The sequence below is a fragment of the Gracilinanus agilis genome, chromosome 2 (genome assembly GCF_016433145.1).
Source record: "Gracilinanus agilis isolate LMUSP501 chromosome 2, AgileGrace, whole genome shotgun sequence".
Classification (NCBI taxonomy): domain Eukaryota; kingdom Metazoa; phylum Chordata; class Mammalia; order Didelphimorphia; family Didelphidae; genus Gracilinanus; species Gracilinanus agilis.
In genome coordinates this window covers 540182781-540202064 of record NC_058131.1, presented here as the reverse complement: position 1 = coordinate 540202064, position 19284 = coordinate 540182781, and the positions used below count along the sequence as shown (strand labels likewise).

At 34.8% G+C, this 19284-nt stretch overlaps 1 protein-coding gene across 2 annotated transcripts in view; it reads left to right on the top strand.

Annotated features, from left to right (window-relative positions):
* The window catches only part of UNC13C (unc-13 homolog C), a 717151-nt gene that overhangs the window by 390274 nt on the left and 307593 nt on the right, over positions 1 to 19284 (top strand). For both annotated transcript variants that reach the window (XM_044665156.1, XM_044665155.1), the window contains 4 exons: positions 1045 to 1201; positions 13144 to 13212; positions 15648 to 15737; positions 16694 to 16822. In XM_044665156.1, coding sequence (XP_044521091.1) covers positions 1045 to 1201; positions 13144 to 13212; positions 15648 to 15737; positions 16694 to 16822 — 445 coding nt within the window. The remainder of the gene's footprint in view (positions 1 to 1044; positions 1202 to 13143; positions 13213 to 15647; positions 15738 to 16693; positions 16823 to 19284) is intronic.

The window sequence follows — 19284 nt, the reverse complement described above, 5'->3', positions numbered from 1 at the left end:
GAGCTATAGGTGAGTGTGGAGGGGGTGGGGGTGGGGCGGTTGCTCAGCCCGCGATTGAGTGAGTGAGAGCCCTTTTTAGCCTGGAAATGTCTCGATTCCACGTATCTTCCACGCTGTGCCCTGTTGTGGGGTTCCTCCGTTCGTCTGGACTTGTTTTTATGTCCCCTTGAGGAGTTTTGTGTGTTTCGGTCAGGAGAGGTTAAGAGCTGCTTCTTACTCTGCTGCCATCTTAACCCGGAAGCCCTCAATTTTTCAACTATAGCCTTTGAGAACTCAGATTCACCTCAATACCAAAAAGGTTTAAGAACACAATAGAACTTTTGTGAGAAATGCTCATTTTACTCTAGATCAGTATCATGTACATAAAGAGTTCAGAAAAAGACTAAGTTAAATATAATGTTGACATTTACATACAATGATGCTACCTTCCAAATAAAGTTATTGTTTTTTTCACTTGAACAATAAGAGGAAGTGTGGTATAGTAGATAAAGAAATAACTTGAAATCCAAGAAAACCTCTGCCTCTGACACATGGGAATTCCTTATGCCAAAGAAATCATAGGTTCAGTCCCTATCCCCAAAAGCTTAATTATGCTGAATGTTTAAAATAGCAGAGTGAATATATGAGGAGATACCATTCAGAGGATTGCATTCCAGCAGCCAAAGTTCAAGAAAAGGCCTCGATCTGTTTTGATAATTCCTAAATGTCAACAGAGATTGGTCATTTGAGTTTCGAATACTTAATTCTTAATTCTTAATAAATAAATGTCCCCTCTTGCAAATTGAAATGAAACCTGTAGTGTTCAGAGAAGCAGAACAAGACCCTAATTAGTTATCTTGCACTTGAAACAAGAGAATTTGAAAAGGTCAAATTTGATTAGGAAATTCTTCTTCTTTATCTTAGAAGTGGTGGTTCTATATCTTTTTTTCTTCTTTGGGTGTCCTAAGTTTATGAAAAACTATTTTCTAATCTTGAATCTAATGCCAGTTCTTTGTTAAATTAACCAGGCCTACATTAAGAGCTTTTAATCCCTTTGTATTGCAGGCACTTTTCATGTCTGTCTTCCAAGTACATGTGCCCTGGTGTCCCAGCAGTGATGAGTACCCTATTGGCAAACATAAATGCTTTTTATGCCCACCCAACAGTTTCAACTAATGTACAGGTATCTGCCTCAGATCGGTTTGCTGCTACCAACTTTGGTGTAAGTATGATTTTAGTGTGTTACAATTACTTTGACTTTTCTGAGTTAATTTTCCCATGGTTGTCTATATTATTAAGTCCTATAGAGCTGTTATAGGTGGATCTGATACCAGTACCTATTATTAGTAAGTTGTGTCCTTGAACAATTAACAGAAGGAGATTTTCTCTGCCCTAAAACACCAAGGATATGAAACAAGCACTTAGCTTCTGTTGGTGGTCTCCCCTATCTTCCATATGGAAATTCATTGGTTAGCAAAGGAGGATTTAGGAACCCATATGGTCTTAAAATATTCATAAAGTTACAGGAGTATTAACTCCATTTTTATGTCCTTATGTCACCAGACAGCTTCTTCAAGGTAGGCGGGGTCCAGTCAGGTCCAAGGGCATCTTTGTTGCTTTTTTAAGGAAAAACTAATCCTTTTCCTCAGGGAAAATGGGAGAGAATCTGATCTAGTCCTATTTCTAGGGCCTTGTGATTTAGGTTGTTTCCAGAACATCCTTATAGAATTCTCATGCATCTTTCTGTCTAGCACTTTAACTAGCCAAAAACTTTAACACATATTTGAAATATTTCTAGTGAGATACACCTACAGAGATGGTTATTGGTGAATAAGAAAAGAATCTAAATTAAATTAAATCTAAGCACATGGAATGTCCTTTGTAATTCAGAAGTAGAAAAGGTATTTTCTTTAAAAAGTAAAATGTCTAATTGTGATCCCTAATGTCATATTCACAACTATGACCTTCATATAGCTGCTCTCGGTATATTTAGATAACCTAGATTCCCTTCCTCTAAATCCATACATAAAAAATTTTAAGATATTAGAAAAGCTTAAAGTCATATTTGCACCTGGTTAAGACCTTCTTTCTTATTTTCCTCTAGTTGAGGCTTCCCTTATTAGTACCTCGTCAAAGACTTTCTCCTTTACCTTAGAATAATTTAAAGAAGATTAAAGGGAATTTTACAGTAAAAAGGGAATTTTAGCCATTATTATCACTATTATTATTATTATTATTATTATTATTATTATTATTATCTGGTCCTTTGACTTCATTAGTGTGGGAAAATCCCCAAACACTAGCCCACAGAATTGCAATTTGTGTGACTGAGAGGTGACTTGATTGCATGCGTCAGAGGCAAGATTTGAATACAAGCCCTTTTAACTCCAAGGCTGGTATTCTATTAAATCACACTGCCTCTTTTTTGGACCATACCAGAAGGCTGGGCAATCACTGCATGGCCATGATCCAAGGCCTGATTTGTCAGTGTTATTTAGCTATCTCACCAAAGTTGAAAAGAACAGTTTTGGGAGGGTGGGAGATGGAGGTTAAGTAGAACAATGTAGGAAGAAAAACTTATGACAACTTTTTTTTTCTGCTCCCACATATTTAAAGATCAGTGACAATGCCAGATCTTAAATAGCACTCAATCAGCACTTAATCCATGACATTTTTATGGAGCCCCTATGATACATTAGCCATACTGAGCTTTAACTAAAACATCCTGCTTAACTCTAGAAATATATACATAATGCAAGGCTCTGTTAAGACCTAGAAAGTGAAGTGAACATATGAATGGAGTTATCTGTATCATTTATGCCCAAACAGGTTTATTTGGTTGCTGAAGTGAAAGTGTGTTTGCAGCTTGAATTATCTGGAACATTGATTAAATTTTCTTTTTCTTTCCGTGCTTTACACTCAGCACCTAATTCAACAGGGAACTATTTTCTATTCTTGAACATCCAATATTCAATTAAAGAAACCTTTGTGTGTTGAATTATTAGTGTACTTGATTATGCAAATTGTGTTCCTGTGTATTTGTTTTTTTAACTGAATGATGGGATAATTCATTATCAAGTGAAAACAAACTGTAGCTTTGAAAATTTTGCTTCATTATCATCCATTTTAATATGGAAAAGATTAAATACCCAATGCAATGGAGAAGAAAGAAAAGGACAAAAAGCTATTTTAAGTGGTTTAGAAGTGAGCTTTTCAGAGGACTACTATATAATTTCAAAATATAATAAACCATTTAAATGCATGCTACATGACCAAATTAACAGATTTTAGTGTTGAATGTTCTGTTAAAGACAATGTAGTTACAGAGAGTAATGTCTACCTTATACCTGGTTAAAATCCCATTTTTAGTATACAAATATGACACAGTGAACAAGCAAGTTAAGTCATAATCTGAACCCAGTGGGGGAAAGGAATACGGCCATGATATAGCCAAATCCTTTTGCTCTTCTTAGATTTCTTGTATATATGTTTTGGTGTGTTTATGTGGTTTCGGGGGGGTGGGGCTTTTAGGAAGTACTTTGGTATTTAGGAAAAGAGAAAGGTACAAAGTAGAAAGGGGTCTTTCAAAATAGTCTTAGATGACCTTTCACAATAGGACAAAAGTCCTATAAATCAAATAAAGTGAATATAAAACTGGAATTCAGGAGACCTTTTTATTTTTTTATTTTTAAAATATATTACTTATTTAATCATTTTTGCTTTTAAAATTTTGAATTCCAAAATCCTTCCAGATCAAACCTTCCCTCATCCCCATTGATGGCAAGCAATATGATATTAATTATGCCTGTGAAATCATGCAAAACATATTTTCATATTAGTCATATTTCAAAAAGCAAGAAAAATAAAGAGAAATTATATTGCAATCTGACTAAGAGTTCATTTGTTCTCTCTCTGGAGGAAGATAGAATTTTTTCATCATGAGTCCTTTGATAATGTCTTGAATCATGTGTTTATTTTTAAACCCTTACCTTCTGTCTTAGAATTGATACCTACTAAGTATCAATTCTATAGCAGAATAACAGAAAGCCCTAGGCAATTGGGATAAGTGACTTGCCTAGGGGTCCAAAATCTGGGAGATGGTGAGGTCAGATTTGAATCCAGGACCTCCCAAATCCAGGCCTGATGTTCTAGCTACATAGTTGCCTCTTGGATCAATGTAATGATTTGAATAGCCAAGTCTTAGCAATAGCAATACAACATTGCTATATCAGTACACAATGATCTCCCTGTTCTCACTTCACTTTGAATTGGTTCATAGAGATCTTGCCATATTTTTCTGAAATGATTCCTCTTGTTATTTCCTATGAAATAGCAATGCTCCATCATGATCATATGCTGTAACTTGTTTAGCCATTGCCCAAATAATGAGCAACCCCTCAATTTCCAATTCTTTGCCACTTCAAAAAAACCCTCTATATTTTTGTACATGTAAGTCCTTTTCCTCTTTTATTTAATCTCTTTGGGATACAGACCTAGCAGTGACCCAGTATTTCAGATTTAAAGGGTATACATAGTTTTATGACCCTTTGGGCATAGTTCCAAATTGCCCCCCAGAGAGAATGAATCAGTTTACTTACAACTCCACCAAGAGTGATTTAGTATCCTCAATTTTTACAACTCCCCCTTCAATATTTCTTATTTTCCTTTTCTGTCATATTAACCAATCTAATAGTTAAGAGTTGGTACCTCAGAATTGTTTTAATTTTAAGTTCTCCAATCAATAGTGATTTAGAGCACTTTTTTCCATCTGACTTTAGATAACTGACTTCTTTGTCAGAAAACTGTTCATGTTCTTTGACTATCAATAGGTCTTGTATTCATATAAATTTGGAACAGTCTTCTATATATTTGAGAAAAGATACTTTTATTAGAGAAATTGGCTGTACATTTTTTCATAGTTTTGTTTACTGTGAAAATAAGTTTTTACATCTTATTTTTCCCCTATTTATCTTTCTCTCTCTCTCCTTTCAGGCTCTTCCTCCTCAAATGTTTTGCTTCTACCTCTGCTTCCTCCAACCTTCTTTCCATTCTATCAGCAATGTCATTCTCTTATTTCCTTCCACTCCTTCCTCCCTGTAGGGTAAAATAGATTTCTATACCTATCTCAGAATGTATGTTCTTCTCTCTTTGAGTAAAATCTGGTGAGAGAAAGGTACAAGAATTGGCAGCCACTCTGCCATCTTGACCTAAACTACAAAATCTCTTTCTTGCCTCTTTTATGTGAAATAATTTACCCAAGTCTATCTTCTATCTCTCCCATCTCTCTCAGTCCATCATTCTTTCTCACCCCTTAATTTTATTTTTTTTTAGATATAATACCATCATGGACAAGTTACACACATGCCCTCTATCTATAATCCTTCTAAATGCCCTAGTAATGATAAAGTTCTTTTGGGTTACAACTTCAGTCTTCCTGTATAGGAATGTAAACAGTCTAACCTTGTTGAACCAGTCATGATTTCTCTTATTAATTTTTTATGCTTCTCTTGAGTCTTTTACTTGAGGTACAAATGTTTCATGCAACTTTGGTTTTTCCATCAAGAAAGCTTTAAAGTCCTTGATTTCATTAAACATCTTTTTATTTCTTAAAGAAACACTCAGTTTGCTAGATAGATTTTATTGGTTGTAATCCTAATTCCTTTGCCCTCTGGGAATACTATATTCTAAATCTTTCAACCACTTAATGTGGAAGCTGTTAAATCTTGTGTTATCCTAACAGTGCCTTCATGAAATTTGAACTATTTTTTTCTGAATGCTTGCAATATTTTCTCCTTTACCTAGGAGTTCTGAAATTTGGCTATAATTATATTTTGGGATCTCTTTTAGAAGGAGATCAGTGGATTCTTTCTATTTCTATTTTATCATCTGGTTCTAAGATATCAGGACAATTTTCTTTCATAATATCCTAAAATATGATTTCTAAGTTTAGTTTTTGATCAAGGTTTTTAGATAGTCCAATAATTATTAAATCATTTCTCCTTGATCTATTTTCCAGGTCAGTTGTTTTTCCAATGAGATGTTTCATATTTTCTTTCATTTTTACCTTCTTTTGATTTGTGTTGTTATGTATCTCATGGAATAATTAGCTTCCACTTGCCCAGTTCTAATCTAACTCTCGCTAATTGTCTGATCCCCTTACTATCTGTGGGCTAAAAACTCCAGGATTCCTTCATTTAGTACCCTGCTTCTGCTTTGTGCCAGGGCTCAGGGCTTTGCTGATGGCTTATTCCTGGGAAGGAGCCATGCTGCTGGTTTTCTAGGTAAGACCTACATGGCACTATCCCCTCATTCTCATCCCAGTAAGAGAGATTTTTTTCTGCTGAATTTTTAAGTTGTCTTGAGCTGGAAAATTATTTTATTCTTTTCTTTTGTTGGTTTTGCTGCTCTAGAATTCACTTTGAGATATTATTTTAAATGTTTAGAGGTGAATTTGGGAGAGTTCTGGTGAGTTCCTTCCTTACTGTGCCATAATGATTCCCAGGTCTATTTCTTTTACAAAAGAGCTAGGTGAATCAGTTAATCCTCTGTGCCTCAGTTGTCCAATATATAAAATGGGAAGGGGCACATTCCCAATCTATACAATAGTTTTATGATCTAGATCGAATAAAATAGGAATAAAAAATTTTAGCAAAATTTAACATTGCTAAAACATATATCTATTACATACATACATACATACATACATACATATATACAAAGCATCCTCATTCTTTTTTTTAGCTCAATTTTGTGTCTTCTGGTTTCTGGTCATGGCTTAGTAGTTTAATTATGTGTGTTGCATCTTGCATGGCCATGGACCAGAGAATTGACTATAGCCATATCGACAGAGTTCACTTATTTATGGTCACCCACTGGAATTCAGCTAAGCTTTGTTATACAAACCTCACATTTGCAATGATATCATCAAGGGATTTTTCCTGTCATGTGAAGCAGTCTGTGTTTTATGCTCATTCTATTTCTAATATTGTGCCTTGCCTGGCTATGCTATAAAGAATAGCTTAACCTTGTGGAACACTGGGCTTTTATACCTTTCAGGGAAATAGGCTGTTAATGTTATCAACCATGAAACCTACTTATAAGGAAGTCAGATGAAGAGTATTTTCATTCATGCTGACCTGAAAGAGAATGCTGAATGGATTTCACAAGAGCTCAGTGCTTCAGCTGCAATGTGATTACAAAAAATTTTCTTTCATTGAAAATAAACAGTAAAGGAAACAGGAAAGCTATCTCAATGCTTTAAACTCCATTCATATAAAAACATTCAATTCTTGCCCATTGAGCCAATTTGTTTATTCTTCTACTCTCTTTGTTAAAGAAAATACTTTTATTTATGAAATTTTATCTAATTTTATTAATATATTTTGTTTTTACATAATATTCATTTCTGAATATATCTTTTTAAACTCTCCTACCCAGAAAGCCATCACTTCTAATAAAGATTTACATAGAGAAAAATACTTAACAAGACTAACATACATATTGGCCTCTTATATCTGTATGTAGTATTCTAGGTTCATAAACCTAGTGGAAAGAGGGAATAGTATAGAAAACACATTTTTAAAATGGGATGAAATTATTTTTGCCAGTAATCTAAGGCAAAAAAATGTATTCGTTTGAGGCTCCTAGATAGTATAGTAGATAAGAATCCTGCACTTAGAGTCAGGAAGACTTGAATGTAAATTCAGCCTGTCCCAGACATGCTAAGTGACTCTGACTATAGGTAAGTCATTTAAACTCTGTATGCCTCAGTTTCTTCATCTGTAAAATGGGGATTATGATAGCATTATTTTCCTTATACCAATGAAATCACAAGTAGTGGAGGTGGGAGGCATTATTCCAGCCTATCTCAGGCCTTCATATTCAATGATTTGAAGGTTGTCTTTATCCCTTGGGACACAGCTACCTCTTTACAGTAGTCTTTGATTATTGGCTTAACCAACCACAATGTGTATCCTCACACACCTACTTATACTGGTACATATCTGAGGGGAGCTTCAGACACCTTTTGCTGGGAATTTGCTAAAGTGCAGGTGAATTTCTGAACATGGAAGAATCCCTCGACATAAGTTCTGGGAGATGACTGAGGCACAGAGTGGTGATGTGACTGGTTCACAATCCCATGGCTATGAAAAGTGGGAGGCAAGTTTGACACCAGTTCTTCTTGACTTAAAGCCAAGGATTCAATGAGCTCTTATGTGATACTCCCTTTAGCCAATTATAAAATAATTATGAAAAATTTTCAAGAGGGTAGGAACATGAATGACCAAGGGAAATCGAGAAGGCCTTGGAAGCAGCTGGTACATGATCTGTTCTTTGATAGACATAAGGAACTTCTAAAAGACAAGAATTAAGGAGAGAATGCTCTGGGGGAGTGGAGAGACAGACAGCTTGTGCAAAGGAATGAAAGCAGAAGATGGAACAATATAAAAGAAAAAAATCTGCCAGCCAATATAACTGAAAAGAGGGCAACAGATATTAAATGTCATATTAAAGATTTCCTTATTTTATCTCAGAAGGAAAATGGAAGCCTGATAATTTTTGAGCTTTGGAGTAACATAGTCAGATCTATGTTTTAGGAATATCAATTTGGTCAACTGAGTATAATATGGATTTGAGAGAAGAGAAATTTGAAGCAGAGAGACCAATTAGGGTACTATTGCAATATTGCAAGTGAGAGATTATTCAGGCATCCGGTAGGTTTCACCAGTCTGCTACATGAATCTATGGCACAAAATCTCTAAGAACTCCCTGGATTAAAGAGAACACTTGTCCCCCTAAAATCATGCAGTGTAGGTAGTTGTTGAGTCTGCTTTTGCAAAGCAATTTCTACTTTTTAATTATAAACAAATACTATGGCTGTAAGTTAAATTTAAACTCACCTATAGTTTGCAGATTTACTAGGAGAATTCAATCATTAGCTTACTTTTAATGTCATAGGATCTAAGACCTCTGGAGACATAGCATCAACCTCCATAGCTTGGAAAACTAAACAGTATTTTCTTATAGTATTGTTGCCCCTTCCTTTAGAGCACTTGTCTATCATTCTCCAAGCTCTGAAGAACTAATTCTTATAAACTAAAATTGGATCTGTAGTGCTGCCATGGGTCAAGCCTGTGCATTAGTCAATTTCAGCCATTTCAGCTGTCCTGTTGATTTATGTCAATCACTGAAGGTAGATAAAACATGGGGATGACTTCCATTGAAAGGCAACAGGGTATAATGGGAAGAAAATAGATCTTTGAATTAGAACATTTGAATTTAAGTCTCAACTGAAAAATATACTCAGCTGTATAGCCTTGGACAAATTTCTTTATTCTTTTGCACCTCAGTTTCCCCATTTGTAAAAAGGGAAACATAGTACATATATTACTTCACTTATATGGGAAATGCCATAGCATAATGGGTGGCGAACTGACCTAAGCATCAGAAGGATCTGAGTTCAGTTCTTTCCATTGACACATTGTGACTCTGGGCAAGTCATTTAATCCATGCCTTAAGCCAATTTCTATGATAATAAGTTGCAAGCCAGTTGACTCTGAACCAGTATATAAAGATTCAACCTTAGACGTGTTGTAGGGAAATTAGGAAAGTGAGTGAAGGTGACAGGCAGACAGCAGAGTAAAGATTCCAGAATTTTGAGTGAGGGACTGGCTGAGTGTCAGTTATTACCTGGACTTTCACCTGGATGGTGTTATCTGGTCTTTCTCTCAATATCCTGTCTTTGTGAATCACCAACCATCAAGAGTTCACTGGCTAGAAAGAGATTGAGTGATAGGTGAGACACACACTGGTGGACAGTGGTATAAGGAGCCTTACTCCCTCTCCAATTTGGATTTACTTGCTGTTACCTGCTGGATTCCTGGAGTAGCCTTTTCAGGATAACAGACATGAGATCCTTAATCTGCTCAATCAATTGGATCTGTTTCACCTTCCAGATTTTCTTTACTCTAAATATCATCATAGGAAAACTTTGGATAGGATTTGAATTAGGCAGCTGGGTGACTTTAATGAGATCAGTTTAGAGAATCTGTTGAACCTTGGTGGGAGGGAATCCAGACCTGTTTCTAAATTAATTAATCCCAATCCCTTCCCTACCTATCCCTGTTAATTAAATAAACCTTCTTGTTGTCATCTAATAGCCTCTCCCAGAAAATCCTTTCCCAGATCAAGTTATTGGCCCAAGAGTATCTAAGAACCTGGAGGATTCAGTTATCAGTCACCAAGCTATACACCACCAATTAATAACCCATTTATAACCCTATCTCTACTTTATTTATACCGCCCACCTAATATTTATTTTTCAGAAGTTATCTACATTGATGAAATCATAGAACCAGAATTCTGTTTAAACATGCCTCATAAGACTGTTGGCAAAGAAAGTATTTTCTAAATGTATAATCCAAATATAACTGTGAATGATTATTATTTATTATTAAATTAATCATTACAATTTGTCATATGCTTAAAACATTTATTCTAGGCATGAATAGATCATGATACATAAGTTAAGGCTGTAGTTTTTTAAATTTTTTCTATATTTCATAAAGTGTATTAATATACATTATATTTTAATCATTTGAATGTCATATATGTATGTGTATATTGTCATGCAAATGTCATATAAATATTTCATATGAATTTGACATTTAAATTCTTTTCCTATGAGTTAATGGCCTCAATAGAAACTTAAATGAAGAGCAAGGGATAATCTATATGATTTTATGAATCTATTTTGCTGGGACTTTCATTCACTCACTCATATATTCATTCCATAAACATTTACTAAACACCAGTTACCTTGTACTAGGCACTTTACTAGGCCTTACATATATAAAAACAATAATTAAATAGGAATTTATTTTCAACTGGAGCTTCCATAAGCTATGAGGGAATAACAAAGATGAAGACTGGATTAAAAAGAATTTATATTAAGTAACTGCAAAATGATATGGAGGAGATAATAATTAATAGAGTTTTGCAAAATATTTATAACATACTCTCTGTTTGTGGAAATCTTAGAATATAACAACTAGAAGGGACCTTAGAAATTAATCTAGTCCCATTAGAAATGAAATATCTTTGAGGTCCATTGAACTCTAGTGATTTACTTTACTTCTTAGTGGCTTTATATATTTTTCTTTGTTCTTATTTAATATATGTGATGTCAACCTAGGATGTGACTATTATATGCTACTCGTACTATTCTTTAACATGAGGAGAATGTCTTGATTACATTATTTACTCAGTGGTCAAGTATATTGATATAGAACCTAATTCAATTTGAATAGAGCGACATTATGATTTGGGAAGGGGAAGGAGATCAATGAATGTATAGACTTAAAATAAAATCCTTAGGATGACTGCATGGACACTCCTTAAAGAAAATGTTATTAGTTCAGAGAAATGCTTGACATTTAGTAATGTTTACCCAAGAGGTCTGAAATTACTATATGATTATACCAAAGCATATTCTTTGAAATGATCAATGACAAAAACGGAAATTGTTGCTACCTCTATAAAAAGGAGTATGCAATAGAAAGAAGAGGCTTGATTTTTCTTTCGGAGTGATATATTTAATTTCTCTCTCAATCGAAAAAACATACTGTGCTGAAGAGCTGTATAAAAAGGGCACTAACAAGTCACTTTTCTATCACAGAATTATAGAGCTGGGAGGGTCACTGCAGGTCATCCAGGCTAACCCTTCATTTAACATCTGAGGATCTGGAGGCCATGAAAGCTTAAGTGACTTGCCTGAAGTCCCAAGGAGATAAATTTTTTATTGGAGGCAGAGAGGGAGAAAGAGAAACTTCTGGCAGGTTTTGCTATTGTGTGTTGTGATGCAGTCTTTGAGTTCTGTCTATGATTTGCAACTGCTGGGTAATGGTAAAGCAGGGGTGAATTCTCAATGTTGTCTCGTACAAGAAGTAATGAGTTCTACGGTACTGGTACAGTTTCCCTTTGAGAATGACTCTAGGAGAATAACCTCTTGCTCAGCACTGGATAAACTAAATAATTTGTGTAAGTCTCTTAGAATTCTACTAAAATAGCATCATTGGACACAAATACAGTCAACCTTGGTGAATGGCCTGCTATAAAGCATAATGTTGTTTATATCCATCCAAGAAGCCCATTAGTTACTTAGTGAATCTTCAGAGTTGTTATTGCTGGTCACTCTTCCTAAGTGCATTTGAATTATAGAATTATAGAATATTTTGGAGGAGGGGTCTGCATGAAGTCTTTTTTATATGTTTAACACTAGCACTGTTCCTCATGTATACATTGTACCATCTTCCTTGATAGAATTCAAGCTTCTGAATGGCCAGGAGTTCTGTTTTTGTGTCTTTTCATCCTAGATTCTGGCACGAGTCATAGTAGAGACTTAATTAACACTTGCTGAATGACTAATCATTGAAAGTGCCTTTTGAACCAAATACTTCATTATCAGACACAACTGATCCACAGGGTCCAAGTCACTCTCTAATAATGAGCAAGGTTCTCAGGGAGTTAGAAAGCTCTATTTTTTTTTTTACCATTTGGGCATACTGAGGTCAGATATTCAGTAACACTCAAATAGACTTCTATATATTTGAAAAAAAGAAAAAAAAATAAGTTCTTAAGACTGTTAGGACAAACTCTGTACTTTAATTGGAAATGAAACTCTCATTTGTTCAGGTGGTTCCAAACCTTTGTTTTTTCAATATTTTCATGTTTTCCCCTTTCTATGGAGATTATGCTTGTTTACCTCACAATGAGCTGGTTAGTGAGATAAAGAACAGAACGGGGAGGGGGGGGAGAAAGGAGGCTGTTGGTGCTCACTAATGCATTCTAATCTGAAGGCTATTGGCTGGGGGCCAGGATTATTTGTACTGCATTAGGAGAATGGTGAAGTATGGCAGCAGGCACAAATGAAGCTCAACAAAACACATTTCACAATTTCTGATACACTTTCTATTATCTCCTAGCAATGCTTGTATGACTATAAATTGAAACCAACGTGCCTTGCAAACAGATTCCAAGAGGAAAGTTGTGGATCTCATGCTTTATGCTAGGCATTTCAATGGTTTATTTACTCTTGATGCAATTTAAAATATATATTTATTCAAATGCTAATGGACATGTGTCCTTTTTTTTTTCTTTGTACAGAGAGAAAAGTTCATAAAACTACTGGATCAGTTGCACAATTCTTTGAGGATTGATTTATCAAAGTACAGGGTATGTACAAAATTATCTTCCTAAGAGGAAAATAACAGGCTCCAAATGGCTGTCAAATTACAGAATAATCACATAGAGTAGAATATTAAAATTCCTATGCCAATTTAAGGAGTTCGGTATTTTCTAAATCCAGAAGCTCTGTTTTATAGTTATTTTTTTTCTGCACATCCCTAAAATTTCCATTCATTAAAAGGGTCTTGAATATTTTTAGTCAGGTTTTTGGTAGGTTTTAACAGCCATGTCTGTTTGAGAGTCTACATAAGTAGTAAATAGAGAGCTGATCTTGGACCTAGGAGAACCTACATATCAGTAATACCTCTGATATCTAGCAGTATATGCATGAAGAAATCATTTGGCTACCATGTATACTTACATAGACAGTTCTAAGCTATAATGTACAAAAAAGGTTCTGGCCTGCACTTGTAGAGGGAGTTTCCTCATCCGAGAGCTCCACATGCCAATAAAATCACTTTTCTGGTTCTTATGCCTTTCTCTTAAACAGAACTGGACTGCTCACTTTGTCTTCCAGTACTTTTCTACTTCCAAACCAACTTCCAGGTAACCCGAGTCCCGCAGAGTCTACAAAGGCTATCTCACTGGCACTGCCATCCTTGACTGAACAGCATCTTCATGATGTTCTCTACTTAGTTAGAAATTATTGCTACCATGTCCCCAACTTCATGCCCACTTATATACCTGACCTATTGAATATCCCATCAATACCAGACTCCATACGTTACAAGATAACAATTAGCCAATCTTGTAAACTAGTCATTTATAAAAAGAGAAGACCAAAGGGGACCCAGGAATCTTCTTCAACATTCTACTAACAAAAATAATTTAACTAATAATAGTAACAGCAACAACTATCATATATGGAAGTAGCTGGTATCACAGTGGATAGAATGCTGATCTGGGAGGTAGAACCGTCCTGCATTCAAATCTAGCCATCAACACTTGCTGGTTATTAAATATTTTGCACAGGGTCATACATCTATTTGTCTCAGTTTCTTCAAGTGTAAAATGGAAAACTGCTTGCAGGGCTATTGTGAGGATTAAATGAGCTATTAATACAGTGCTTGGTATATAATAGGTTATGTAGAAATGCTTATTCCTTTTCCTTTTTCTCCAGTATTACACTTTAAAGTTTGCAATGCACCTTTATAATTATCAGTTTATTGTGTCCTCTTTGCAACCCTAGGAGATAGGTGCTATTCTTATTTCCATTTTTGCTGATGAGGAAACTGAGGCAAACAAAGTTGAAGTGACTTGCCCAGCATCATACAGCTAGTAAGTGTCTGGGACTGAATTTGAACTACAGTCTTTCTGTCTGCAGGTTCAGTGTTCTTTCCACTTTGAAACCTACAGTGCCATTTGGGGCATAATGTCCTCAAAGAAATTATTCTAAATAAGCCTAGTAGGAAAGCTACTTTTCCTTACTCTTCTCTCTACTCCTGGGAGTAGGCCCCTAAATGCAAAATTTATTGCAAATTGAAAAACATCTTTGCATTTCATCCCAAGAAAATTCAGCATGTTTGGCATTTCTCAGATTATACTTGAAAAAAATTCTACAGGGATTGACAAAATTGCAAATGAAGTTCACAAGTAACCTTCTGTGAATTATCATGAGTATAACCTTTTTTTTCTGATTTATGTTGTCCCATATTTGATTGATTCTTCATGGTATTTGATAGGATATATAGTGAGATACAAAGAGTCTGAGTATAGGGTAGATGGGGGATGGAATTTTTTCCCTAAATGTTGGCCACAATGATTCATTCATGATTACTAAAAATCTGAGATTACAATTTACATTTGTAAAGGGAGTACCCACACATTTTAAATCATAGAAGCAAAGATATAGTGCTATAAGTGATTTTAAAGGCCACGGAATCGGATTCTTTCTTTTTACAGATAAGGAAAATGTGGTCCATGGAAGTAATGTGATTTATCTAATATCACACAATTAGTAAATGGCAAAGTCAGGACATGAACTCAAATCTTCTGATCCCAAATCCACCTTTCTTTCTCGAGGATCACAATATAATACACTCTTTTTGCATCTTATAGTTTAGAGTTGCTTGGAGCACTGACAGTAAGTCAAGTGATTCCTCAGGGTCATAGAAACCTTTTTTATAAGAGGAGAACTGAAATCTGAATTTCCTGGATCAAAGACCAGCTATCGATTTACCATTCCATGTGGACTCTCAAATAGTGGAAACCCACTTTAAAAAAAAGGAATCTTTTTGAAATTTTTCTCCTAAATTGAAGGAGCACATAAAGGTAGAAATATTTAATGAATAAACATTTTCATCTTAATAGTTTTTTAAAGGGATATAAAATTTATTCTTTTCTTTTAAAAAAGTTACTTTTTCCTTAGGGTTTGATGGTGATAACTTTACCCTGTACATTTCCCTTTCTCTCTAATTAACTAGGACAACTTCCCTGCCAGCAATTCAGAGAGACTTCAAGATCTGAAATCAACTGTTGACCTGCTAACAAGCATTACCTTTTTTCGAATGAAGGTATCTCATTTTATTTCTGTCACTGTCATGGGGTGATACACAGAACACACTTATTTTTTCAGGAAAGTCGTGTTTTACTGTTTCTTCCTGATCACACACTACCCAGCCTCAGCGATTAAGGTGCCACCTTCTACCTTAACTTGATGAATCTCCCAATAAAATTTAGGCCATCTGATATATTCAGCCTGACTTCATTTTTAATTAAGTCCATATTGAGCAAGGTTCTCTGAAAAATCTAAGCAGACACAAATCTTTCCTGAAAGCATTTTAAGTTGAATTGCAACACTTTCCTTGCTTTGGTCGAACTCAAAGGGCATTACTATCTTGTTCACTCCAAGAGGGAAAGCAGCTCGTACAATTTCAACCAATGTTGTTCAATATTTAGACTGTGTTATTTGTCACACTAGTCACTACAAACTCTGGCCTCAACTGTAGGAGAATGAAATAGTACAATCTCTTTTGTTCCAGATGAATTTTGACATTTTGCTATTAGGTTATTGTCTCCTTATCTTATTCCACCTTCTTACTTAGCATGGTGATGATTTTGGTGGTGGCACAGCTCATGCAGTGCCTCAAAAAGAATATTTTTAAATGGTTTTCAAGGACACAAATTAAGGCAGGTGAGGCAAATGGGATTAAAGTGACTAGTTCAGGGTCACACAGCTAGAAAGTGTCTAAAGCTGAATTTGAACTCAGGAAGATAAATATTCCTGGCTCCTTTTCTATCTACTGTGCCACCTAGATTCCTAGGTGGCATAAGACTGTGCCGATAGGGACATAAGGCCAATTTTTTGGAGTATTAATATTTTGTTTATATCTTTATTAATACAATCTTTATTTGTTAATTATTTAATTGATTGCATTTTATTTATTCATATTTTAAATGATGAATGGTTATTATTTGTAATTCATCAAGTGCCTGTTTTTCCAATGGATGAATATATTCTCTTTCTCAGGTTTTAGAACTCCAAAATCCACCTAGAGCCAGCACTGTTGTGAAGGATTGTGTCAGGGCTTGCTTAGATTCTACATACAAGTATATTTTTGACAACTGCCATGAACTTTACACACAGCTAATAGATCCGGTAAGAGTTAATGCATGCGATTTATGATTTGTCAGGTTCCTTAAACTTAAAATGCTAGTGTAAGAGAATGAATGTTTTGTTAATTTTAAATCAATCTAAGGTCCTAGAGTTATATCATTTTATTCACATAAGGGGAAGACTGTCAGAGGAAAATGAAATCTTTTTCCTTCTTAGGAAAGGCTAGTCAAATTTCTTCTTTTATTAAAGCAAGAGAAATTAAATTGTGTGGTAGCATTAATCGGATGGAGTTTTACCCTCTACCATATATTAGAGGTGAAGATTAGATTAGATAAAAACATATATTAAAGGCTTACTATCTACCAAGTACTGTGCTAAGCTTCAAGAATAAAAATACAAGCAAAAAGAAAGTCCTTTTCTCAAGAGGACTAGAAGGTATAAGGATAAAAAATAATAAAGGCTGATATATATATATATATATATATTAGTATTTTAATTAAAGCCATGCTGATAGATAAAGTTATTAGGCCACGCGCTTGTAAGAATTTAAAACTGCTGCCCCAGCCATTATTGTTACCTCCTGTCTCTTCCTGAGTCTGCTGGCCAAGAGGGCCACTCCCTCCTAACCCAGGAGACTTAAACTGTTCTCTGCGTGGAGACGTAGGCGTCCCCACGCCCAAAGAACTGGAACCAGAAACCTGTTGGACCACGGGAAATGTAGTTTGATAATTTCCATGTGTCCATAGAAAATACATATATATACTTAAAGATGGCATCTCTCAAATTTCATTTTTACAAAGGGGAGAGAAGGGAAGATAGCAAGTAATCTAAAGAGTCGAGGACTGATTCAGTTGGGAAGTGACCATAGCTAGCATGGGTAAATGCTTGAATGGACATTCTGAAGAACTAACAAATCAGAGGAGGGGAGGTCTAAAGAGTGGAAGCATGGTCAGAGTGAAATGTTGGCTCCTGTAATGGTAAAAAGTTCCAATTCTTGTGAAGGAACAGGTTTTAAACATTAAGCTCCTAAAATTCAGAAACAAAACTTTTAACATGCATTCAGTATAAATATTACAATGTAACTATTCAATTAGAACAATTCGAATTCATTTGGTCATCCTCCTGCCAGTCTATAAGGTCATTCATGGTACTGTGTCCCATTATTCTCTTGCAATAGTAGAGAATCAGGTAGAAATTAAAATTACATCAATAGTTTGCTAATTGTTTTTTTGAATAACAAAGAGTGTTCCACATTTGTCATCAAGGCAAATTTTTTTGTCTGTTTCAATATAAATTGGGAATTTTCAAATTTTTCAGAGTTGCTTAAAGCAAAAGAATGAGAATTTCAGAATGTTAGATACAAAAACCACCTATTTTTTAGGCACTTGGAAAAGTCATATCTACATCAGAATCAGAGTAGATATGCTTGAGTATCCAAATTATGATATATTTATTTCCAAATATTTTGATCCAGGAAGATAATTGTGATATTTAAAATAGTGTTCATTAGGAAGAGATAATATAAGGGTGTGCTCCTCCTTTATGTTATGGACTTTAATAATGGACAATACTGGAGAGAAGAGATTTTTTTTTTGTATTTGCATTGCCAGCACCTAGCACTTAGTAGGTACCTAATAAATACTTTTTGATTTAGGCAGGATAAATCAAGGTCACATTCACAAGCAAATTCCACTAAGTTTAGTTTGAGGCAAGTTTGCATCAGCAAACACTGACTTTTGAAACATGACCAAAGATGAAGAGACAGGTTTTTGAATGAAGAAATCAAAGCTATATATAACTATATGAAAAAAAGTGCTCCAAATCATTCTTGATTTGAGAAAAACAAATCAAAACAACTCTGAAATATCATCTTACACCTATCATATTCACTAAAATGATAAAAGGGCAAAATGACAAATATTGTCATGGTTGTGGAAAAATGGGGACTATAACTACAAGTAGTTGCAACCATTTTGGAGAGCAATCTGGAATTGTGCCCAAATAGTTATAAAACTATGCCTGCCTTTTGACCCAACAATACCAACATTAAATTTATTTCTAAAAGTGATAAGGAAATAAGGAAAAGAACCAATATTTTTAAAAAATATTTATATAATTCTCTTTGTGGTGGCAAAGAACTGGAAATTGAGGGGATTCACATCAATTGGGGAATGGCTAAACAAGATGTGGCATATGATTATGATGGAATAATCATGGTATAAGAAATGACAAGCAGGTTAATTTTTTAAAATGTTAAGGCTTACACAAAAGTATGAAGAGTGAAATAAGCAGTATCAAGAGAACATTATATACATCAAGAGAGATATTGTTTGAAGAACTACTTGTATATGTCCACCTCCAGAGAAACAACTGATAAATAAAAACAAACAAGACATAGTATTATATATATCTTTTTATCATATATTCCTTTTCTAGTATGAGGAGGGAGGAAAGGATGGAATTACCTGAGAAGTTTAACACAACAAACAAATAAATAAATTTGA